This window comes from Triplophysa dalaica, chromosome 21 (assembly GCF_015846415.1).
Source record: "Triplophysa dalaica isolate WHDGS20190420 chromosome 21, ASM1584641v1, whole genome shotgun sequence".
NCBI lineage: Eukaryota > Metazoa > Chordata > Actinopteri > Cypriniformes > Nemacheilidae > Triplophysa > Triplophysa dalaica.
Window position 1 is genome coordinate 8,938,067 of NC_079562.1, and position 25,124 is coordinate 8,963,190.

The window sequence follows — 25,124 nt, forward strand, 5'->3', positions numbered from 1 at the left end:
ATGGCTATCTTTGTTACATAAAGTGTAGATTTGTTGAGATGTTTGTAACTGTTATTTTAACGTCTCTACCATGGTATTTTACCAATATTCTGTTGTGTATATGTATTTGATTACAAAGCAGTATTAAACCTATTTTATATTCCTTCTATGAATGATCCTTAAAAAATCTATCTTTATTTGGTCTTCTGAAAAAACTGACTTTGCATTGTACCAGCTTTATATGCAACATTGCTAGTCAAATTATAGTAATGGAGACTCTTTTAATTCTAGAAACAACTACATTGGTCATAATTTTGGATTGGCTAAATGTAATTTGGAGAAAGGCCTTTTAATACTAAACTGTAGGATCAGAAAGACATTTTTAAGGAATACAATCAGTATAAAAACATAAATTAAGTCTTAAGTTTTTGTGTAAATGGATTATAAATTATAATTAAAAAAATTAATATGTGAATAATATGCCATGGTGATCAGATTGGGGGTCACCTAATAAAGCCTTGGAAACAGGTGCGTAGCCAGAACATTTTTTTTAGAGGTGACCAGGTAAGACCCAGTGTTTTTTAATTGGGTGACCAAAAAATCCTTATATACAGAAATTCTTTCGTTTCTACCTTTTACACCAATTCTTCATTACACATAGTTTGCTGGTCAAAAACATACAAAAAGAACGTAAAGTAACCAATTTATCTGCAATGCTATCATGGGTCTTTTCTTGCTTACTCTACTTTAATTTTGCCATACAAACAGATAACTGTTGGAACATTACAAAAGGATAAGATGTTACAAATTACAAGAACATTAGCAAGGAGTTATATGAAACAAAGTATGTAAACCAAAAAAACTGAAGTCATTTTCTGTTATCAACCACATGTACATTCTTTTAATTACACATATATTATAGTGCTGTATATGCACATCTTTAAATCAAGAAAAATCGAACATCTTAATTATTTGCAAGACTACATGAAACTGAATTATATAAATCAAATGGCATCATTGCATTTATACAAAATATCAGTACACAGACAGCTGTCACAAGGCGGTTAGCAGCTTTTCAGCTATAGCGCTCAGAGTGTTTGCGTCAGTGCGTCAGCGTACGACATCACATTAATGCGAGAGTGATGTTCTCGCATTACTTTAAGTATATACGTTAAATGATCTACAAAGCACTCCGTAAACTCCGACACATCTTAAAACTGCTTCGCACAACAGAGGTGGCCAGGTAGGTGGCCATCCATCATTTAGGGGTAGCCTTGACCACCAATGGCCACCATGTAGCTACGCCCCTGCTTGGAAAGCTGCCAGCCTGGGAATCGAACTTGCAACCTTGACGTTTTAAATCTGGCTCTCTAACCATTAGGCCACAACTATCTTTGACCCAACGCATCAAATATTGCCAAATAAGTGGACAAGTAATGATTTGCAATTGTTAAAATACTTCACTATATATATACTTTAACTGTTTGTAAGGTCCTTTAAATTGTAAGGTGTGTATATCCAGTGATATTTGGAGATGTTTTAAAAAACCTAATTCTATGTATATACAGTATGTATTATACATACATAGAGTTTAACAATTTAACAAAGTTAAACCCTTCAATTTATCCGGGTATGTAACAGGATTACCCCCCAGCTCACCATGACAACACTCTTACCACTACAGCTCTGAGGCTTTTGGATGGAGCCTGTTTAAGAATAAATGATTAATGATACAAACAGTATTGCTTGTGTGAATGCATCAAACTAGTTGTTTCGACAAATTGTGCATCCACGCATAAATTTGCAGGGGTAGATTCTTGACAGTTTGGCAAACCCGATCATGCCCCAATATAACCCCCTTGAAGCATTATCCTGTTACGTGTAACGTAGTCTGCCCTTGGAATATTACACTGTCTATGAAACAATCAAGGACATACAACGCTCCGTGTTGTGTAAAAACAGGATTATTTATATGTGCATCACACTCCATTTCAGTAGAGGGCGCTAATGTGCCATAAACGGACAAGAGTGCTGAGTGCTGACGTCATACTCAGCGTCAACTGACTACAACATTTTCTCAAAAAAATCATACACCTCTCCCATTTTTAACGAAATGCTGAAAACATGTATTCGTTCACAGACAGCACGGTGAGTGTAAGTGCACTTGGCAGGTTTGTTATTCGATATTTAGAGCCAGATTTCAAAGATTTGTATTCTTCTGTATGCCGCGCGTAAATATCTCGCGCACGTTAGCCTAGCATACTAGCTTAAAGTCACGGTGAAAGAATCATATCTAAAACTCTACCTTATTATGATTAAAATAACCAATATTTTCATATTAGTGCAGTCCTTCTATTTGACTAATTTATTTATTACTCCATATGTTTGAAACTACACAAAATGTGTTATAGGGTCGTTAGCATTTCCTTATCTCTAAACACATATAATGCGATGTGTGAGATGCCTAATTTCAATGTCTTGGGTTTCACAGTGTTTCCTGTTTAGCAGGTTTGTTAAGAGTATGCTTCTAAGAGTATTTTATATATTGCAGCCATCCACGTTGTCATGGTAGGGAGCTCATTGAGCGATATTTAAAATATAAATAATCATGTGTGTGCTCACAGTTCTTGAGTCAATCATGACATCACTGTCATCATCTCATTTGACGGGGTCGAGCTCAACATGCAGGACCCTTCCTGGGGAGGGTAGCCAGGTGACCAATATGCACCATTACATTTCTTTTACGTCGTCCATATTTATTCATATGAGGTTATACCTCATTTGATTGCGCATTTAAACGTATGGTCTGTTTGTTGATGCAGGTCCACCCCAGGGCTCCTCTCCTGCAGATACTGAGAGTGGCAGGTGCTCAGGAGGAGGTGTTTACTCTGAAGGAGGTGAGGGAGAGTTTGAAGCGTATCTATCATAAGGCACCTGTGAATTAAATCCTTGCTAGATTTTAAAGGCTAAGGCACCAGTACGTGAAATAATTGCTGAATTGTTCGTTAGGTCATGCACTATTTGGGTCAGTACATCATGATGAAGCAGCTGTATGACAAACAAAGGCAACACATCGTCCACTGTCAAGATGACCCACTCGGAGAGCTGCTGGAAGTGAGGAGCTTTTCTGTTAAGAACCCCAGGTGAGCTTCTAGATATCACCGAGAATGTTTAATCGGCAGATAGAAAGACGCTTCCATGTATTTGCCTGACTATCTGCTGTAATATTTGTATATGTCAATGTTCAAATCTCTTGGTTATGATAATATTGATTTTATGCATTTAGAGACACAAGTGAGTTTCAGTTGTTCATGTTGTAATTTTCTTCTTTATTTCATAGTCCAGTGTATGAGATGCTGAAGAAGAATTTGGTTATTTTGAATAATTCGGGTAAGTCCATTTCTCCTGTTGTTGAATGTGATTCTGAAGTGATGCATGTTTTGAATGTAACAAAAAGGACTCACGGTTTATCTTGCTGTCATGTTGCACTTTTATTTCTTTCTCTTATTTTGATTAGCTTGATTTTTCATTTTGAGGCTTGTCTGTGTGTATGTGTTTGAATGTGACGTACATACAGTGGGTATGTAAAAACTTTGTATTTTTTCTCTTTCTCCATTAATTATATCATTAGGGATCATGTCTACTATAAAAGTCCTCATGCAGCAACCTAAGAAACCAGAGAAAACGGCTAATAATTAAATAATGTTCACAATTATGCACTTCTGTTTAGGCTTGACATTAAGAGTGGCTGATGTGTGCCTGGTCATTAAAGGGCAGACTTTTTTTTTCTTTCTTTTTTTTGTTTTGTTACTATGTCTTATTTGAAATGCAGATGCTGAAAAGAATCTTTCAGTCGGCAAGGGTTCTAATGAGTCTCCAAGTGAAGATCCTGGTCAGGTAAAACTACAGCATGGTGCACCGGAGAAACAGTGTCTATGTCTCCTCTTCATGGCAAACAACTGTAGAGAAAATCATGATTTGATCAAAATCATGTCAATGAATAAATCAGAATAATTGTTTTTTTCTTTTGAAATGAAATGCTGACATAAGTGGTAAAACAAACCAGTATGTGTTCCAATGTTAGAAAAACAGCTTTTAGGTGCCCTTTAACATTAGCTATGTGCCTCTGAACTGTACTCACAGCAACTTTAACACTTGTGTCAGCTTTGTTCTCTGCAGAAGCTATCTTTTCTTTAATTTTCTTCTTTACCTGTAAACCAGTTATCCTCTCAATCTTACGCAAAACACATGAAGCGATTTTTATTTGTATCTCAGGCTTTTCGCTGCAAGAGTTTTCACACTTAGCTTCCCAGCCTGTTTGCCATGCAGAGGAGAGCAGCAGCTGTCTCCAACAGCCGCATCTGTACAGAGTGGCACCGTCTCTGTACTTCCCCACGGCCGGCCTGGCCTGGTGGTCCTTCCGGTGAAGCCACCAGCATGGGCCTGGCTGCTGGGGGACAGAGTACCTGTCTCTGTTTGTCGCTCAGAGTTTCCTTCTCTGCGTCTTGGTTTCGGAAGGACTGCAGATTCCTTCACAGTTCATTGGCCCTCTTCACACATCCCCCACCCCCGAACCCTGTTATAAACCATCCACATGTAACACCTCTGTCATGGAGATATACAGTTGATGCTGGGATTGGGAGATACAGTCTGGATGAGGTGCTTGGTAGCGCCGTTAATTTTAAGGCGCTTTTTAAGGTGTTGGCATTTTGAATTGACATTCTGTATTTAAAAAGATACATAGTAAGATTTAGATTTTATCATTTAGATAACGGTTTTGTGTAATTGACACGCTCACCTTTTTTGAAAGAAATAAAGCTGTGTACCTGGTCCAGGGGTGCTTAAGTGATAGTTGATCCAAAAAATGATTTCATTGTTTGCTCACCTTTGTCATTTTCAGCCTGTATGACTTTCTTCTCTAGAACACAAAAGAAGATATTTTTAAGAGTGGCTAATCAAACAACATTAGCTTCCCATTGACTTCCATTGGATGGAACACAAACCACAGATACATTTCTTGAAATATCTTCTTTTGTGTTCCACAGAAGAAAGTGTCATACACAGGTTTTGAACAACACTTGGTGAATAAATAATGAGTTTACGTAATAATTATATCCCTTTAATCCTACTGTTGGAGATCTATGTTCCAGGCACACTTTCGCAAACCTGCATGTAATAATCAACGCTACACTTAGCTGGTTTTGGTGTAAATAGGACTGGCTATATAGACTCTTCAGAAAAGTAGATCTCCAGGAAATTTTTCATTCATTCCCCTTCCCTCACTCTCCATATGTGAGGGTGTGGCCTCTTGTTGCCACACCCAAGGGCACCTGCTAAGAAGGAACTGCTGTCTTGCCGAGTGTCTTTATGTTGCTCTGCATTAATCTTGCTTTTCCCTTACTGTATAGGTGTCCTGTGGGTCAGTAAGCAATGGACAATGTCTCAATGCCAGCAGTATGAGCACCACTGCTACGCTGAGCTCCTCTCAACGCAGGCCACGTGATCCAGATGAAGGTCGGTATAAGCCAAAGAATAATCATTTTCGCACACTTTTTGAGTAAAATATAAAAAATATGACATTTTACAATGGTGGTTTGCATATACTAATATGAAATTGTATTGATGATTTACAGATTCTTCAGACGACTTACCCAGGTCGGCTTCCAAGCGGCCAAAGCTGGACGTGGCTGTGGAAGAGTTGGAACTTTCAGGTTTGCCTTGGTGGTTTCTGGGTAACCTGCGAAGTAATTATACTCGGCGGAGCAATGGTTCAACAGATATCCATACTAATCAAGTAAGAAGCCAAACCTCCCAGAAAGACTATAAAACATTTATCCTTTAGAAATATGTGTCTGTTCAATACAATGTGGCAACCCCTTAGAATGAAGTAGTTTTAATAAGTACAGCAAGACTGTTACACAACTAGACTGAGGAAGCAGCTCTCTCCCGTACAGGACGAGGACACAGCCATCGTGTCTGACACCACTGATGATCTGTGGTTCCTCAATGAGGCGGAGAGTGAGCAGGTGAACGTGGAGATGAAGGAGGCCGTGCTGGAGCAGGGCAGTGATGCAGATTCGCCGCATGAAGAGGAGGAGACTGGAAGAGACAGTAAAGATGACAGCAAGGTCTGTTTTTATTTTTTCGCTTTTGAAGCATTTTAGAATGCAAGAATGAGAAATCAGCTTTCATTTTTGCTTTTAGATGAAGGACGACCAGGATGAGGACTCGCAGTGTTTGAGTGATGACACAGATACAGAGATCTCCACTCAGGTAGAACCATGAAGAACAGACCGACTATTAGACTGTCTAATCTTTTATAAGAGGGTTTTAAATGACAATTGACAAAATCTAGAGTGTCAAGTTTGCAACGTTTTTGAACTTCCTTTTTTGGTAGGATACGTGGCAATGCTCTGAGTGCCGCAAATTCAACACACCGCTCCAGAGGTACTGCATGCGTTGCTGGGCTCTGCGGAAGGACTGGTACAAGGACTGTCCTCGACTCGTGCACTCCATCTCCGTTCCGGACATCCCCATCTGCACTTCACTTCCTGAGAGGGATGAAGATGAGGAGGAAGATGATGGAATCGACATGCCGGACTGCCTCAGGACTGTGTCTGACCCAGTTGTACTCCCTTCACATCAAGTCTCTAGAAACCTCCTCCCATCGTCCGCTTCTTCGTCTAAAGGCAAGGGCAATTCACAGCTTCACCACTCACAGGAGAGCTCCGAGGGTGACAGCCAGGACACCCTGGACATGGAGACCGAATGCCATCCCGAGGCCATACTGGAGCCCTGCAAGCTGTGCCGGGTGCGGCCGCGCAACGGCAACATCATCCACGGGCGCACCGGTCACATGATCACCTGCTTTCCCTGTGCACGCAAGTTGCACAAGTTTCACGCGCCATGCCCGGGATGTGGCCAGATTATACAGAAGGTCATCAAAACGTTTATAGCATGACTCAAACAGGACAATTCACAGGCATGAATCACAAACACATTTGCGTATCATTCGTAAAATGGTTTTCGGGTTCATAATGAAGGAGGAAATAAAGGAAACACTGCCAGGCTAAGATGAAAGCATAGATTAGTGTATCTATATTGATTTGCGGTGTTAAGTACAAAGTAAGTAAAAATAATGTACAGAATATAATTTAACTGTGGTGCATTGAAACAGGCCTCGTAATAATGCTTTGCCATCGTTTTTATTAGCATAGGTTTTCTAAATAGAGTAATTTGTTCCTTTTTCTGTTAGGTCAAGACGTGTGCTACTTGCTACTGCCTGATAAGTGAAGAAGGTATGAAAACAAATCAAAAGATTATAATTCATGCAAATGAAATGCGTGGCTTCAGTAAAAGTTCCTGCATAAACATTAAAAACATTATAGTAATTAGTAAAGTTTAGACAAAAATTTATAGAGTTTCTTGGGCAAGCATTTAATTTAAGAGCCCTTTCAACACACTTGACCAATTTTGCTTTTATTTGATAGAGAAAATAATTTAGTCCCCTCCAGATACTGGCACTTAAAAAATAAGACCTTGGGCAACACTGTGGGGATGCCAATGACCTAGTAGAGGGATTTGTGGAAAGGTGCTTTAAACAGATTGTACTGGAATATTTATTTATTTATAAAATTGAGACGTATTCTGACGGTATGACCAAAGTTTGCTTGACAAGAAGAACCTGCTGTATTACTTATCATATAGTGTTAAATAATCTTCAATGGTGTCGTACAGAACCTTCAGCGAGAAGCCTTAACTTATTTTCTATTACAACTTACAGGCTTTTGACATGCTTTCCAACTATTGGTTTCTTAAAGAGATAGTTCACCAAAATCAAAAAAATTAAGTTCTGTCATCATTTACTAACCGTCAGATTGTTTCAAACCTAATTTTTCGGTTTGTTTGTGCAGCTAAACTCAAGTGAAGATATTTGAAAGAATGTCAGTATGCAAACAGATCTCAGCCCCCATTGACGCCCATCGTATTTATTTTCCCTACTATGGGAGTAAGTCGGGGATGAGATCTTTCTGGTTACTGACATTCTTCCAAATATTGTTCTTTGTGTTCAGCGGAACAAACTGAGGGTGAGTAAAAATCGACAGAATTTAATTTTTGGGTGAACCATGACTTTGAGAAGCTCCAATTCCTCTTTGCTTGTTTTTTGATCCCACATAATCCAGGGCTGTTTAGCCTCTTTATTTGTGCCTTTATTTCTGTTTTAGTTCACCCATACCCATTCACTTGTGCCTGTTAAAGGTAGTGTATAGGATACTGGTATGTAGCATGTCATGCTAATTATATGTAGCCTATTTGAGAAGTTAGTGTATGGGTTCCTTTGTGCTTGTTCTCAATATGTCCTACATTTAACTGCCAGGTGAGATGACACGAGAAAATGTGATGTCTTTGGACTGTCACGCTTTTTATGGACAATACTCGTAATGAGGAGTTTCATTGATCTTCTGAAATGCTTGTTTTTATGGTTGAAAGGTCAAAAGGACTAACGTTAACTTGAGCACTTCTCTTCAAAGCCTATTTTTGCGAGTTTATGTGGCGTATTGTCATCTGTTTTTGTTAATACTGCTGTGTTATTCAGTACTTAAGTGAAATGATTAAACTGTTGTGTATGTGCAGCTATAGAGGATTTCATCTGTAATATCGTCCTCACCCACTAGAGGGCGCACGCAATGGATTCACGGTACTAGCTTTTCTATTGCTCAAGTACTCTGTGCTTTTGTTTTGTTCTAGTTAATACTGTGTAATTTAACCTATTTGTGATGGCTATACAAGATAGCCTATTTCCAATGACCAGAACTTTCTAGTGTGGAACATTATTGCTACATCACTGCCATTATACCGCATAGTATGGAATATTCATCCTATGCCAATGCAATTATATAATGAAGTTTGTTTGTGTGTTTTATCCATTTTTTTTCTCAGATTCAATTTGAACATTATTTCTTTGTTTTAAGTAAATAATCTAACCAATAAAAAGATAAAAGATGCTCTTCTTTCCCCTTACTTGCTACCATCGGTCATTGTTTTGTACTGCAATGTCTTGAAATTATTATCTAAGCTGACTGAAACCTGCAAACCTAAATCGAGAAAATGGGTTGGTACAGAAAACAAGATGGCAGCCATAGCTTTTATATCTTTTTCTAAAGCAGTATTAGAACTGTGCCTTTTATTTAAAGACCAACCTTTGGGTTAGTTTGTTTACATTTTATGTGTATAAACGAACACTGTTCGTTTTCTGTCGATGGCCATGAACTTTATCTGTGAAGGATGTGTCAATTAATACATGACATTCTGCTTGTTTCTGTCCGTCAGCCCTGTCCAATGGAAGATGCAGTGATGTCATTGGAAATCAATCATGAAAGTGTCTCTAGAGGTCAGAATCCTTGCTGAAGGATAATTTGGTTCTTACTTTAATCGCACATCTAATCTCTCACCAGCTCAGGTCTTTACCTTAATGGTCTGTTAAACTAACAGAATCTGGTTGGTAAGTGCTAAAAGGTGCTCTTTGCTCACACATCAACACCACATAACACAATGTCCCCTGCCATGTGACGTTTAGATGCCCTCATTGTTAAATAGCAGTCTAAATATTCTTTGGTTTAATAATGCAGAATTGCTGGGATTTTTAAGGTAGGGAAAAGCTGTCCTTGAGAACCCAATCTTATTAATTTCCTGAAATGCACTGATTACCTCTAGTCTTGTTTATTCCATCCAGTCCTTTCTTTCCTCTAAATGAGGAGTTCGAAAGAGAGATAGTGAACGCACCATGTATCAAACTCATGAACAGTCCAACAGTTTAGCTGTAATGACAGTTGACTGTCATTGACTTAGTCTTGCGTTTCTTTTATTTAATGAGTCAAAAATGCATTATACCCAGATCATTACTATCTCTTGCTGTGTTTTTCTCTTAAAGGGATAGTTGACCCAAAAATAGAAATTAATAAAAAAAGTCCTTATTGTATCACCCTCAGATTGTTCTAAACCTGTATACATTTCTTTGTTTTGTTAAACATAAAGGAAGATATTTGGTAGAATGTCAGTAACCAAACAGATCCCCCATTCACTGCTATAAAAGGGAAAATAAATACTATGGGAGTCAATCGGGGATGAGATCAGTTTGGTTACTGACATTCTTCCAAATATCTTCCGTTTTGTTTGACGAAACAAATAAAAGTATACAGATTTCGAACAATCTGAGGGTGAGTAAATAATGACAGAATTATTTTTTTTGGGTGAACTATCACTTTAAAGAGAGTTTTAAGAATGTTTGTCGCCCTCTGAAGGTAATTCTGTGCTACATGTGAAAGCATGTTGACACCAAAAACATCACAGTCCACATCACCGGACCACAACCCCCGCCAAACAACAGACATCAAAAACAAAATCAGAAATAATAAAATTGCTATTTTAGATAAAACACTCCTTGGAATCTACTCTTTCTGAAACGTGTTGTTTACGATTAAATCGTTATACTTTTGTTAAGCACTTTGTGAATGTATTTGGGGTATTGTCGTATTTTTTTAAATGCTGCTGTATTAGTACCACATGATAATGTTGAACCATCTTTTGTGTATTATGCAAGTGCAAATGTTGAGGACTGAAAAAATTCAGCGTCAATATTGTTTTCAGCCACTAGAGGGCAATATAACCTTTAAAGACGATAAGACAGATAAGACAGCTTTTTGTTTTCCTAGAGCAGGGTTTCTCAAATCTTACCCTGGAGGTCCGGAGCACTGCAGAGTTTAGCTCCAACCCTGATCAAACACACCTGAGCAAGCTAATCAAGTTGTTCAGTATCACTAGAAAATCACAGGTATGCAAGTTTGATCAGGGTTGGAGCTAAACTCTGCAGTGCTCCGGACCTCCAGGGTAAGATTTGAGAAACCCTGTCCTAGAGTATCCATTCCTTTTTTGGTAATAATTATTCCTTTTCTTTAACATTTAAAACAAATACATTAGTAGAGGAAGAAGAAAATAACAGATTTATTTATTGTGCTGTTGTCTTGGGAAGCAGTATTGTGACCGCTATCATTGAAGGCCTATACAGAGTGTAAGTGTAAATTGTTGTGATAGTTCACCTTCAAAATGAAACTTCTGTCATCATTTATTTACCCTGTTGTCATTTTTCAAACCTGTCTGACTTTCTTTATTCTGCTAAACACAAAAAAAGATATTTAGAAAAATGTTGGAGACAGAAAACCATTGACATTTGTTCTCTATAATATTAAAATATCTAAAATACTAACTGGCCACATTTTAAGCGTGTTTCCATACATGGGGTTAGCAGTACAGAAATGAAGGTTCTTTTCTACCGTAAGACTACTATTTCCATTTCTGGAGTGTAGTTACGATATGTTCTTTTAGCACAATCCTTGGCTTAGTTTTAAATCTGGCCATCAAGGTGAAACATTTTTACGGCATTTCAGTGACCAGGCTTTATGTTAGGTTGTTCATTTTTTGTGGCCTTTTGATGGTCATGAACTTTGTATATCTGTGAAGGATGTGTCAATTAATACATGACATTCTGCTTGTTTCTGTCCGTCAGCCCTGTCCAATGGAAGATGCAGTGATGTCATTGGAAATCAATAATGAAAGTGTCTCTAGAGGTCAGAATCCTTGCTGAAGGATAATTGGGTTCTTCCTTTAATCGCACTTCTAATCTCTCACCAGCTCCGGTCTTTACCTTAATGGGCCTGCCATCATCAGGTTACATCTGTTAAACTGACAGAAGCCGGTTGGTGAGTGCTAAAAGGCATCCTGCCTGAACATCATCCCCACGCACTGTATGTATGCGCCATATTGTTAGTTAAATGATGAGCCTTTAATATCTTTGAGACATCGATATAGATATTCCTTTGTTTTGTGTTTTTTTTGGTCAATCTTTGTGTTTTTGTGACATGAAGTGCACGTGTTTGTTTTCTCTTTGGCTCTTTCTCAGTCTTTGTTTACAGTATGTGACTGTAAGGAAGATGTAGTGATTGTGAAAGTGGTATTGACAATCCGTGAAGCAATGATTTGACCACGTTGCCCAAGCTTTGGTTGGCACGGTAACATCTTCGCTGTTGCTTCACATTGTTCTCAAAGTTTATTTATTTATATAATATCTTGATATATCAGCCACCCTGTTATGAATGTGATGTTGCATGTTTGCTGAAGCCAGGTTGAAATATTCGTCCAATTTTGATCACATAAAAATACAGTAAGCTACCACTGGAAAACTGACAGTCAGTTAATGAGATTCATACCCTAATCATAAATACTTATTAGAAATCCTAAAATAGCTTGATGCATTTGCTTCTAATGACACAGCTTAGTTCTGCATGGATAATGAATGTTATACCTAAATGAAGCACAGTCGACACATGAGTGATATCTTTTTGTTTTCATTTTGTTGTTAGAGCCAGACCATTTAAATAATTGTAAATGAATTTAATTGAATTCATTTCCTTGCATTTTTTTTTTAAATTGTGTCAGTCACTTATGTAATGAAGTTGTGTTCAGTATGGGGTGTGAGGCTTTTTATTGTTTAGTCAATATGTTTAGGCATCTACTGTTTTCTGCCTTCATGTCTGTACAATGATGGAAAATAGGGAGTTTTAAGAGGTCTGTCAACTGTAAATAAATTAAGGGCGATCCTTAATAAAATATGTTACTTTTGACTCTGTATAGATTTAAAATAAGTGTTTTTGGCCCATTTACTATCTATTAAGTTGTATTCGGCTGCTTGTCAAAGTCTTATCATGACAATAAGGTTTGGCTGAGAGTCGTCACCCAAAAAAGAAATGTACAGTTCACCTAAAAATGAAAGTTCTGTCATGACAACCTTGTCTTTTCAAACCTGTTTGGCTATCTTTATTCTGCCTAACACAAAACAAGATATTTTGAAGGATGTTGGTTACCAAACTGTGTTGCCGATTGACTTCCATTGACATTTCTCAAAATATCTTCTTGTGAGTTACAGGTGTTGATCATTTTTAAATATTTTTATTTTATTTTGGATGAACTACCCCTTTGAAATGTAAAGACCTTTATGTATTTCCCCCCTTTGACAAACATGGTCATGCTATCCTGCAGTTTGGAAAAATGCAAACACAAACATCTCCTATTGTGTTCCAGTAAATGTAATAATTAGTACACAATTTTTATTTTGGGTTGAACTATTCCATTCCTATATTTCGTTCATATTTAAAAAGCAAAATGTAGAGCGTTGGTGTAGACGTGTGCGAGGTGTGGAGATCTCTCATAGACATACATGCCCACACACTCAGGCCCAACCTAAAACAGCCCAGTTCTACTCCATTAACCAGTGTCACTTCCCATTTCTGCGCTCTTGCTCCCCCGTTCCATATTCCATTATCTTACTCACACGGTCTGGCTTCCTTCCCCTTATGGGGAAATCGATAGCCACACTTAATAGATTTCACAATCAATTTTTCTATCATCGTTCCAGAAAACTGCTTCCTGGCTCTGGAAATAGGAACCCTTTAAAGAAAAGAAAAGGAATGGAAAAAGAGCAACAAAATGTTTAAAGTGCTGAATTTGGTGTTGGTGTGCTATCAAAAGGTTGAAGCATGTTTGGGTTGGGGTTTATTCCAAGATTCTCAAGTGTTGGATAGATGTAAGTTCTCAAGCAAATACTTTACTTGACCTGGGGTTTGCTCAAAACCAACACCAACCAATGATTATTTGGCACCCAAACAAATGCAGCCCAATACCTATAAGCTAATTTAAGTTTTTATCATCAAAAAACACATTTTAATTTGTACTTTTTTTGTTATTGTCTTACTTTTCAGATTAGATTTGGGGTGTATATGCGAGTTCCCCCTGTTAATGTGATAGAACTTTTATTCTTATTAACCGAATGTCACATAATATCAGTTTGCTTAGGCAATATATTGCAAGTTTTTGCATAATTTTGCAGTTTGCAATATTATGTATTTTTGGCTAAAACTGACAATCTATTCTCAAGCTTGATGCCTCACGTACTAAAGGGTACTGGGAGGACTGATGATGATGATGATTCTCAAGCTTAAACTCATCACATTCAGCTTAAGTTTCTATGTTCCGTTGATCAGAATATTTAGACAATAATTCCTTTTATTCAGTTATTTAACAAATATGTTTTTTATGCACCAGACTAGAGCTATAGCAGCAGCTGTAAGGTTACAGGGAGCTTGCTATGCATTGGTTTTAATGTTCCTTTGATCTCGCACTGTAAAAATGTTTTCATTTTTCCTCCATTAAACATCAGGGTTATGGTTCAGTGGTGCATTGAGCCTTGTGCTTTGGCATTTCCAGCCTTAATAGGCTGGAATGGATCCACTTGAGTGTAAAGGTTGGCTTTAAAAGTTTTGAAATGGATTCCAGCCACTTTCCATATTTCTTCACGTAACAATAATGTGCAATTACAGTCATCTGCGATTATGTATGATAGCTCCAAAAATCATTTTACTATTGTTACCTCTAAACCGCAGACCTTTGCCAAACATGTCATTTTATATATTTAGGCATCAGTCAAGTTCTTGTTTTGAGACAACAGCAGGGATCATGAGGAACTGTACAAAAGGCCACTGGTGGAGGAAAAGTGGATGAATGTGATACTCTTCCTGTCAACAGCAGAAGTTTCAAGCCTGGGGCTATTCTCTCAACACATTTAGGATGCCGAGGGCTGTTTTGCAATTCTACAGACACTCCTTGCTATGGTAATTTATGCTTCAAAAAAGCGAATGAATAGTGTATGTATTTTTACCTTTTAAAATGATGGACCTTATGTACTATGTACTAATGAATCCATGAAATAACAGTAATGCAAGTGAAAGATTTTGATTAGGAATGAGCTTGAATTATTGTTAGGTGATGTAAAGGCAACATCCAATATTAAAGGTGCAGTAAGTTTCTGGAAAATCGGTGTTGATGTTTGAAATCGACATCTAAACAATTCTTTGCTCCGCCCTTCTTGGTCGTGAAACTATATTGCGTGGTAAGTGTTGAATCTCAGACTGACTTTGATTTATAATAACCCCATACAATCGACCAAACCTTGAGATCAGTCCAAAATGTTTTAATTATAGCTCAAAATAGAATTTAACACACAGTCATCTAAATTATTTCAGAAAGTGGTATGTTGAATAGGAAATTCAGATTGATTTATGTACAGCTTTGGGGAGGGAAAACGACCACTGATCCACAAAAGAAATCAAACCAGAAGGAAATCATTTTGATTGGACAAGACGGTCAAGTTAAAGAGAGAGTCACTGAAACAAGAGGGCACGTCAATCACAAACTGACAAAAAAATGAAAAATCAAACAAAGAAACAGAGTACTATAAAATGACAGACTGTAAAAAATGGATTTCCCCATTTTTGAGAAAGTAGGGTAACAGTTTACAATCCCCAGTGCTGTTGACTTTCCTTCCCTGGATTAAAGAGGAGCCTGTCTGTAACCTCTCTCATGAATTATTTCTCTCATTAATGTAGTTCTCCAGCGGTCACAGCAGTGTTCCCTTATACTGTGCATTGAATAGTCACCTACTATTCAAGAAAAAGTTCATTTGTCTCGTTTTACACAAGAAGAGTTGGCACTATCTTTCCATGAAGTGTCTTCCATTAGCGCTCTGACAGGACTTGTTTCATCAGTACTGAGAAAGATGGAATCTCTGCCGTGCTCGCTTTGTATAAAACATTGTGTGGATATAGAAGCAAATGTCTTCTCTTACCAAATGTTTGGCTTTTTTGTTGAAAGGGCTGTGCCAGTCAGCCACAGAGCATCACAGGAGTTTCACATACACTTTCTCCATGAACCTTCTCTTCCGTAACATATGTCTAGGCCGTAAGTCCATCAGCGCTGAAACGTGTTCGCTTGGGGTTGTTTTTAAGCAAGGGTCTGGGATGTTTCAGAGTGTCGAGTTTACGGACCCTGTCGGATACAAAGATTAGTCCATTTCTAGGGAGCAAAGATATTTTGTGGACTAAAACACATTCCCTTTGCTCTGGGATAGTTGTTACTTTGGAGTAGTCTCTGGGGGCTCCTTCTACAAAGCACAATTCAACACGTTGTTAAAGAGAAAGCACATATGACATTAGTTATAGAACATTTAAGACAACTCTCTTTATATCAGCACTTTTTATAACGAGATCAAGATTGAGATCGCCTCCCAGTTTAGTTGTTCACTGAAAAAGATAAATTGTCAAACACAGCCTGTAGAAAGTTCCTCAGAAGACTCGGACTTGAGTTCAGTGTTAAGAGGCTTGGATAATGTTTTGTTGCTTTGTCTGTCCTTTGTTCTCCTACATCAAGTCTCTTCCTCAGTATTAAAAATATAAAAGTGCTTCTTATCTTTCTAGAACCGTTCGTTCTGTTGTGTCCAACAAAAATCGAGAGGTTGCATATAAACAGACTACGGGCTGTTATTTTTGATTGGCAGCACAGCTGTTGTGTCCTTGGTTGATATATTGTACTGTATGTGAATACATAAACAAAAGCTTTTTATATACATATATGTTTTGTAACTTATTCAAAATAAAATAAATACAAATCTTTTTTCCACTAGACTTGAAACTGGGTTGCTTTTTTTTTGAAGGAGATCTGCCATTTACATTTTTGTCGTTTTTGTGTCAGATGGTCAGTAGTTTTGACTGTCAAGAGCGGTAAAGTAAGAAGCTTTGCGAAGCTTGTACTCAAAGGAATTTTTGTCCATAGTTCTTGAACGCTTTACTCTGCTCAGCATGCCTCATTTGTTAGCCCCTGGGCAACTTGTCCCAGCGAAGTATTTCTGAGGTCTTTGCCTCTGCTGTCTGATAGGGCTTTATCTGGGTTCTGCTGATTCAGGTCTTTTGCCGGTATTTGAGGAACCATGAAAGGTTTTGCCTCCTTAGTTAGAATAGTGGTGTGAGGTTTCTCAAGCTCAGACATGTGGTCTCTCCAAAGCAACGAAGCACCACCATGACATGCTCTTGCTGCCAGTAAAAGGAGCAGAACTGACACAGCCAGTAGGACTGCAGGGGTCAGGTCTGGTAAAGGATTGGTCATGGTCACCTTCTTGGTTGTTAGATGAACACATGAAGTGTTATTTGACTCAATATGAAGACACACTTTGTACTGAGTTCCCGGTTGCAGATGGGTTAGGTTGAATCTTCTGGTGCCTGCTAGAATTCGAGTACTGTGTCTGTGATACCCTTCGAGACTTCCATTGACCACCCAAGAGAGATGGGCAGTGGGGACGTTACGACTTGCTTGCCAGGTCAGTATAGCGTACCTTTCCTTGACATCCTGCACGTCAAAGCTCTCTTCTGTTTTTTGAGTACTTACATGAACCGTTCCACTTCCTTCTAACTGAAGATTCAAGCTTCTAGTATCGGCTCCTACTAGGTTCTGTGCAACACAAGTATACAGACCAGTCTGTTCATTGGTGACTCCCAAAATCTCCAACGTGCCCTCTTTTAGAACCCGATAACGACCATAGCTGCTGGATGGAGTCAATCTCACACCCTGGGGTATGACCCAGTAGATACTTGGCTCAGGCTCCGCTAGTGCTCGGCAATGCAAGGCTACATTCTCTCCATGTTTGACTTCAATGTAAGAGGGGAATGTGCTTGGGGCAATCAAGGGCAGGCAGCTGTCTGCCATCTCTCTGAATGAGACTTCTTTAACTCTCCTGGCTTTGAGCTCAGGAGGCTCAGAGCAGAAAGTGGATTGAGGCTCAATGAAACGGACTGGCTTGTCATTTTCAGCTCCCACCCAGCGGATCAGGCAGTCACAGCGAATGGGATTGCTGTGCAGGCTGATTTCTTGAAGGCTGGGCAACGACCTTATCGTCTGACGATGCAGGGCACTCAGGGCATTACTGTTCAGCATTAGGCTTTCCATGCTTGACAATTTTTGGAAGGCCTGAGGGTGGATATATGAGAGCCGAGGATTGTTTGTGATCTCCAGCTTGGTTAGTTCCGGGAGGTTTTCCATCGCTGAGTGCTCGATGGAGATCAGCTCCTCCATGTTATTTAAGCCAAGTTCCTTGAGGTGAAGCATATTTCTGAAATCTCCTTTCTGGACTAGCTGAATGGGGTTTTTGTTCAAATCAAGGAACTTTAGACCCGGTAGTTTCTGCAGAGCTTCTTTTGGAACTCTTAATAGGTGGTTATCATAAAAGCTGATGCTCTCCAGATTTTGAAGGCCTTCAAGTGCTCTCTCCGAGATCTCACGTAAGCCCATGCCTGCCAGGACCAGGCTGCGCAAAGAGCCTAGTGGTCTAAAATTGAGGTCCTGGATTGTGTCAACAGGGTTTCCGCCAATCATGAGTACTTCTAGTTGTGGCAAAGCATGGAACCAGCGTCTGTCAATTAAAACCAGTCGATTAGAGTTGAGATGAAGCCGTAGAAGTTTATCCAGGCCTTTGAAGGCCCCAGGGGAAATGCTTCTTAGCCGGTTGTGATTGAGGTACAACTCCTGCAGGCTCGGGAGACCAAAGAACGCTGCTTCGGGGAGGTGTCTCAGCTGGTTTTCTTCCATGTGCAGGCTAAGAAGAGCTTCCAGGTCAGTTATCCTCAGGTTTCGGGTACTGGTAAAGCTGTTATGGGAAAGATCCAACTCTGTCAGATTGACAAGGCCCTGGAGTTCTGTCTGGTCCACAGAACTGATGAGGTTACTTTGCAGTCGGAGGGTTTGTGTCTCTGAAGGGAGGGAAGTGGGCAGCTGGATAAGTAGCAGGTCATTGCAGTCAACTGTAGGAGCCTCTCTATACACAGACTGGGGAGAGTACCAGGGCTTGATTTGGCAGACGCACTGGAGGGGGCAAGGCACTCTCCAGGGCATGGATTGAATAACCAAGGAGTTTGCAACTCCAAGCATGAGATGAGTGTGCAGAAGAACCATTGTAATCTGTTCCATTTTCATAATTATACTGATTTGCTGTAGATTCACTGTGAGCTTGACAATTCTGTTTGTGTTCTTATTCCCGTCTCTCACAAGTTATGTGGTTGGACAGCCGAGGGCTTGCTAGAGTTGTGCAAAATAAATTGTCTTAAAGATTAAGTGAGCTCAGTCTGTTCATCACCAGCCTAGTGAAGTAGTCATACAAGTGTTTTAAAATCCTTCTTTGGTCACCTGTACAGTGTGGCAGTTTTTCAGTTAGCTTTAATTCAGTCCAGTCTCACTTCATTGATCTTACATCCTTGCACAGTGGAGTAGGTTTTAGGATCCGTTAAGAGGCACACCTGGAAAGACAAAAATAGGACACTTAGTCAAAGGCTGTGTAAGCTGTTATCACACAGAAATTGCATAATGAGATCCTATACCTTCATATTTCATTAGTAAAAAAATTCATTATTTTCTCCCTTAGTTATTTCCTTTAGATATTAAGCATAGTTTATACTGCAAGTATAAAATTGGTTGCGATTTCGTCATTGTTTTAAAATTGTGATTGCAAAAGCCTCAAATTAAATGTGGAGTATTTGCACTAGTATCAAAACACTTTGCAAGCTTCTATATTTCTCTCTAAAGAGCCCCTCTCAATTAGTTCTGTGACATTGCTGCTGAATTTCAATGCATGTCTTGGAGCTGCTAGAAGATTCGTGGCTTAGGATTTAGCTCTGCAAATAATCAAGGCCTTATTATTACTCATATGTTGGAGGTTTGTAAGTAATGGGAAAAATATGACATGTTTTTGGCAAAATTCGCAAGGCACAGACTCAGAAGGGACATAAAATGCATTAAGGGAGCAAAGCCCGACAGCGGTCTAACCTACTTTGATTAAACCTGGTGACATGGTAAGTAGAGGAAATGTTTCAACTGTCTACTTAGGATTTACAGAACAGTTTCTCTACTTGACAAACCTTCTTATATTGTCCAAACGTTGTACCACTCATAACAGCTCGGAAGGTGCTTGCAACATTGAATGAATGGGAAGTTCGTGATTTGTATTTTAAAGTTTTGACAGTATTCTTTTTATAACACTCCTGTAAGCTCTTATCATCATATTCTTTAATATTACCATATACCAAAAGTTGAAAATGCATTGACAGATGTTATTATTTAGTAAAACTTTCATCAGAGGGATTACACAATAGAACAATATCAAATTTTAATCTTTATTTAGACACTTCGACTGCAAGCCAGAATGGCAGAGGTGCTTGACTTGTTCTGATTATACTATCCACACTTCTCCTCCCTTTGCTAAAGCTTTGCCACAGTGATCCATCCTTCTCCTGAATGCCCAATTAGTCCTAATGTTCTCCTTGTCTTTCTTCTCCCGTTCCCCAGGGATCCACCTGCCGGTTCTAAGAATATTTGTGCTTCCTCTTCCCTTTCTCCGATATGCATACTAGCGCAGAGGGATAGGTGAACAATCCATAGCTATCAACAAGCTCATGTGAGTACAGCCCCGAGCTCTCCCCCGCAAGCCATCAGCGTGTGCACTTCACCTTCGCCTCATTTACAATGTGTCAGCTTCTCAGGCAGAAACCTGGCCCTCATGATGCACCCTGTTACCCTGGACCAGGTGGTCCTGGGATGCGATACGCACCGCTGATCCCCCGTCTGGGTCATAATGAGTTGTGAAGGAGGTTTGAATATCCCAAATGTAAGGCGAATGGAGATGTTTGGATGTGGGTGTCTTCCCCTGCATCCTGAATGTGGTTGTAGAAAGTTAAAAAGTGTTGAAAGGTCACTTGCGTATGATGTGATTTGAACAAAAATCGCTGGTGTAGGTATTGCTAGTCAGCTAGTTCAGCACTGAACAGTAAAATCACTTGTGTTTTCCAACAATTGTGCCGTTCAGCAGGTGGTCCGTCTTGTAGTTAGCATCAACTCATACCTCTTTTAATGCCATTATAAAACATTCTTTACAAAACTATATGTTTCCTCTGAAGCTACTACTATTGTAAACAATCCTTCTACAGTCTGTTCTTTTAGGTTTGCCAGTCAGACATCTTAAATTCTGCTCTGCACAAGTTTCATAAAATCTGACAGATGCTTCAATGTGGCTCTGAAAGCATTCAGTTAATAATAATCTTCTTTTGTTGACCTTAACAATGGACCCGGCAAGCTACCATTATCTCCCTTTCGCAACAAAGAATATAATGAAAAGACATGCTTAAAGACTCCAGCGCAACTGTGATTTGACACACAAAACATGCAATCGCACTCTCACTACCCCGACAAAGACTATTGCATCCCTCTGTACTGTAAGCCTGTCAGGATGAACCAAAACACTGTTACGTTTAATCACAATTTATCCTTATGATTTGCTTTGCAGATTGCAGGGATAAACTGAATTTGTCGCCGTCGGTTTCCCTACAGCCTGATGTTCATTCACGTCACGACTGCTGCTTAGAGAGTATACAAGGCAAGCCACCTCTGGCTGCATGCTGATGCCTGGATCTCAATGCAAAAGCTCCCTCTGTCCTCTCCAGCAACTCATTTCACAGCTTAACAGTGAGTGGAGAAGAAAACAGGTCTGTTTGCTCTGACAGTAATGCAGATTTGCCAGGCCCCGTGAATAATTCTTTGTGGCTGCACACACCTGGAAGTGATTGGCCAGTCCTCAAGGGTGGGTTAGCACATTACATTAATGTCTGTTTTAGGTCAGACTATATTATATTTGTTTATGCCGAGCCAAAATAATAGCCTTACATATGCTATTTAATTCCGCTGGTTTTGTATGATGTTTTTGTCATTTCTCAGGACTTCATCTTTGTCACAATGACGAAATAATAACCCTAACATTTCTTACTTCAGGTTTTGAAATAAGAAGAAGTCAATGTAATGATCTGAAATGATGCTAAATCCATTTATAAGATGGGTTTAAAATGGAAAGATTTCAATGGTCCTCTTTTGTAGTTATGGATAAATAGTTTCCCTTCTTATATTTTATATTGTATATAATTATAATTTGCATATATTACGCTGTAAAAATATTAGGGCCTTAACTAAAAATTGTGTTCCTGTTACATCTACATTTTTCAAAACTGCAAATTATCATTTATTTCTTAATGCAACAGACTGTTGGTTATGTTTATAAAATGTAAACTAGGCAAATAAAAAAATGGAATAATGTGCATCATATGCATACATGTAATAATATATATATACTGTATAAATATAATGCACATTATATATTTTATTAATATGAATATTTTATATATTAAAATTGGCTTTAACTTGAATTTAAATGATATTAACTGACATTAAAAATCTATTTGCAGATTTTATTTCAAAAGTCATGTTTTTTTAATGGTGCATTACAAGTTTTTTAAAACTGCAGTTGCGTTGTTTTGGTTAAGTCAGTAGATAGTAACTGAAAAATTCACCTTATTAACACAATCAAATCTTGATGGCATAATTAAAAGATGACTTTTGAACATTTTTCAAATCGGTGTTATCTGTTATTGCAAACAAACATCTCATATTTTAATATATATCATTTATATATATATATATGTATATATGTGTCTCTTACACTAGAAATCAACGGCTGAAATAAACCGCCCGTCTCTCCTACTTTCGCCTGTACATTGACCTTGCCAGTTTATTTTCTACCAACCCCAATATCAAGCGCTGACAGCACATCTCACATACCCTGTCATTCTTCTTTCTTAGTTTGATCCCTTCTCACTTCAAGCAGCCCTCCGTTCCCTCGAGGTCAGTACAAACAGTGAACTAAAATGGTCCAGCGCAAGAGTGCCCAGGCTCCTGCTGTAAATTATCAATAGCAACTGCCTTTCCTGAATCTGTTTGTGTTTATTTCAGTGCAAGTAATCCTAATGTGTACCAGCGTTCGCAATTGTTGTTTATTTCGTAGGTATGTGGGCACACACCCACATCATTTATGCATACGCAAGCTTGATTTATGCCAAAAGTGAGATTCACAACTGGCTTCACTGACCCTTGAGACAAAGACGAAAGCTTTTGAATAATAACAAGGACATGAAGCCTCAACTGCACGAGTTAATTGAATATTCTGCTTTCTTCAGAAGAGCTTCATATGAAACGCAGAGAAGTTCTCTGCGTGCGTAAAAGATAAGGCCCTGCAACGTTGGACGCTGCCTAGTAAACACCAACTTGGCATCATGGGAGGCAGGATAATTCACCAATACTATGAATGCAATCTGTCTGGGTATGTTCATCATTTCATATGAAATGTCTTTGATGAAATGAAATGAGATTTTTGTTATAGCTGTTTGTGACAGTTATTCTGTAATCTGCCTTTTTGATGTATGTCCTTAAAAAATGTCCTTGTCTCGAAAGAGTCAAGACGTTGTGCACAGATTTGCCAAGATACCAAAATCTGAGATTTCAGTAAGTACATTTTCCAAATTTTGCATCTGTATTCATAATTGCAGTTCTTTTCTCTACTGTAATTCAACAATTGTCTTATGTGTGTCTGCTGCATACATCATTTCAGTAGAAACACCTGAGACAAAGAAAACAGAGAGGACTCTGAGAAAATCTCTCAAACTGTGAAACTGCAACATTTAAGTAATATCATTTTCTTCTGGATGTGCCAACATCCGAGGAAGCCTGCCATACCGGGGCTTCGGGTAATTCCTCCAGGGAAGGGTGAGGTGAGCGCTATTCTATTATCATGACTTCAAAGGATCTCTGGCTGCTGGCTCGACTTCACAGCCTGAAAGGGTCCTCGCTGCCTTCTTTTTTAAAACCCTCTGATTAGACACATGGCTTGGGATGAGACTTATACTAAAGAGCTCACCTACGTTAGAAAAGGAACGCGTGTGAGCTGCAAACACACATAATAGGGTTTCGTAAGCCTCTTTGTATAATTATAATGCACTTGATGGAACATGATGGAATCACTCAGAGCAAGAACGAAAAAATCATCCATTAAAGCTGTGAAGAATTTCACAGATAATACAGATTTGTTATTCTGTCAGTCTGACGTATGAAGGCTGAGATCGGTTATCTTTCAGGCAAAACTGATCTCCTTAATGTTCAGACATTTTGTGATCAGAGTTTTATTAATCATTTAATCACGTCTATGTCGCAACAGCAAAAGAGACATTGCATGAAAGATATGAGAGATAAATGCTAGTCTTACTGTCTGTTTGTTCAGACCAAACGCGAATGACGCGAGTGATTTACACGTTAAATCAATGCAAAGACTCGACATTTACACAGGTTTGGGACAATTTGAGGGTTAGTAAATTATGACAGAATCTTAATTTTTGGATGAACTATTCTGCATATGTCTCCAAGAAGCTAATTTTGTAGTTTCATCTAAACATAGATTCATCTAGCTACTTTCTGAATAATTGGCGACTTAGCGAAACATTCTGCATGACTTCTACCGCCATGGCAGAGCAAGTTTTAGCCTTGCCAGCGCAGCACCGCCTCTCCGTCTACTCTACAATGTGAGCGCCCACCAGAGGGAAGGAGCTGAAGACCGTACTGACGCATGAATGAGATTCACAGTTCCCATGTTCAAACAGTGTTTCCAAGAACTAATCACTTATTGACCTTGATTGAGCATTTATGATTATGAAACGCCAAGACTATTGACGTGTGAACTACAACACAGACGGATTTTAGCTGTTCAATGAAAATAACTGGTGGTGCGTTGTTTGTAGGGGTCGAGTTCACTCACTATAACAAAGTTTTTGTAGTCTGCCAACAGAAACACAAAAATAATTTAGTATAAAACAATTATAGAACTTAAGAACCTATTTATTGTTCATTTGGGTAAATTGTTTTAATATAATACTATATACGACAGCTTAGAGAGTAGAGATATGAAGCAGGCCTGTGTGTAGTGAAGTGAATTTGACACGCGAATGAGGCGAGTAAACTCAAAATGTTGCATTTACAAGAGTTAGCTTTGAAGGTAATATATGTAAAAGAAAAAAATGTCAAAGAAAGAAACACGAATGTACGGCGACAACTCCATAAAGGGTTCAAGGCACTGTAAACACTGAGAAGATGCTGATAGCATTTTTCATGTGTGTGTTTTTTTCTGCATCTTAGCATTAGTCAATGCCACATATTGAAGTGTTATTTGTTTGTCTTATGAACAATTTGAACATTTACATCTGCAGTGGCTTATTTCCAATGGTCTAGCGCCGTGGGCCACTCTGCTGGAGGTCCCTGACAATCCATGGCCGCGGTCCATGATCCGTCCTTTA

At 38.8% G+C, this 25,124-nt stretch overlaps 2 protein-coding genes across 5 annotated transcripts in view; one reads left to right on the plus strand and one right to left on the minus strand.

Annotated features, from left to right (window-relative positions):
* Positions 1–1,977: 1,977 nt before the first annotated feature.
* On the plus strand, positions 1,978–8,983 carry mdm4 (MDM4 regulator of p53). Of its 3 annotated transcripts, none has more exons than XM_056735076.1 (11): positions 1,978–2,127; positions 2,604–2,692; positions 2,802–2,876; positions 2,989–3,122; positions 3,320–3,369; positions 3,812–3,876; positions 5,388–5,493; positions 5,613–5,773; positions 5,919–6,107; positions 6,184–6,252; positions 6,377–8,983. In XM_056735076.1, the coding sequence occupies exons 2-11, from the start codon at positions 2,618–2,620 to the stop codon at positions 6,938–6,940; spliced, it is 1,488 nt and encodes a 495-aa protein (XP_056591054.1). In that variant the 5' UTR covers positions 1,978–2,127; positions 2,604–2,617; the 3' UTR covers positions 6,941–8,983. The 3 variants fall into 3 exon arrangements, with proteins under 3 accessions (XP_056591054.1, XP_056591056.1, XP_056591055.1); XM_056735078.1 differs by having other exon boundaries at positions 5,934–6,107; XM_056735077.1 differs by having other exon boundaries at positions 2,015–2,133.
* Positions 8,984–14,965: 5,982 nt separating this feature from the next.
* The window catches only part of lrrn2 (leucine rich repeat neuronal 2), a 47,525-nt gene continuing 37,366 nt past the window's right edge, over positions 14,966–25,124 (minus strand). For both annotated transcript variants that reach the window (XM_056734458.1, XM_056734459.1), the window contains one exon: positions 14,966–19,205. In XM_056734458.1, coding sequence (XP_056590436.1) covers positions 16,717–18,885 — 2,169 coding nt within the window. In that variant the 5' untranslated portion in view covers positions 18,886–19,205 and the 3' untranslated portion in view covers positions 14,966–16,716. The remainder of the gene's footprint in view (positions 19,206–25,124) is intronic.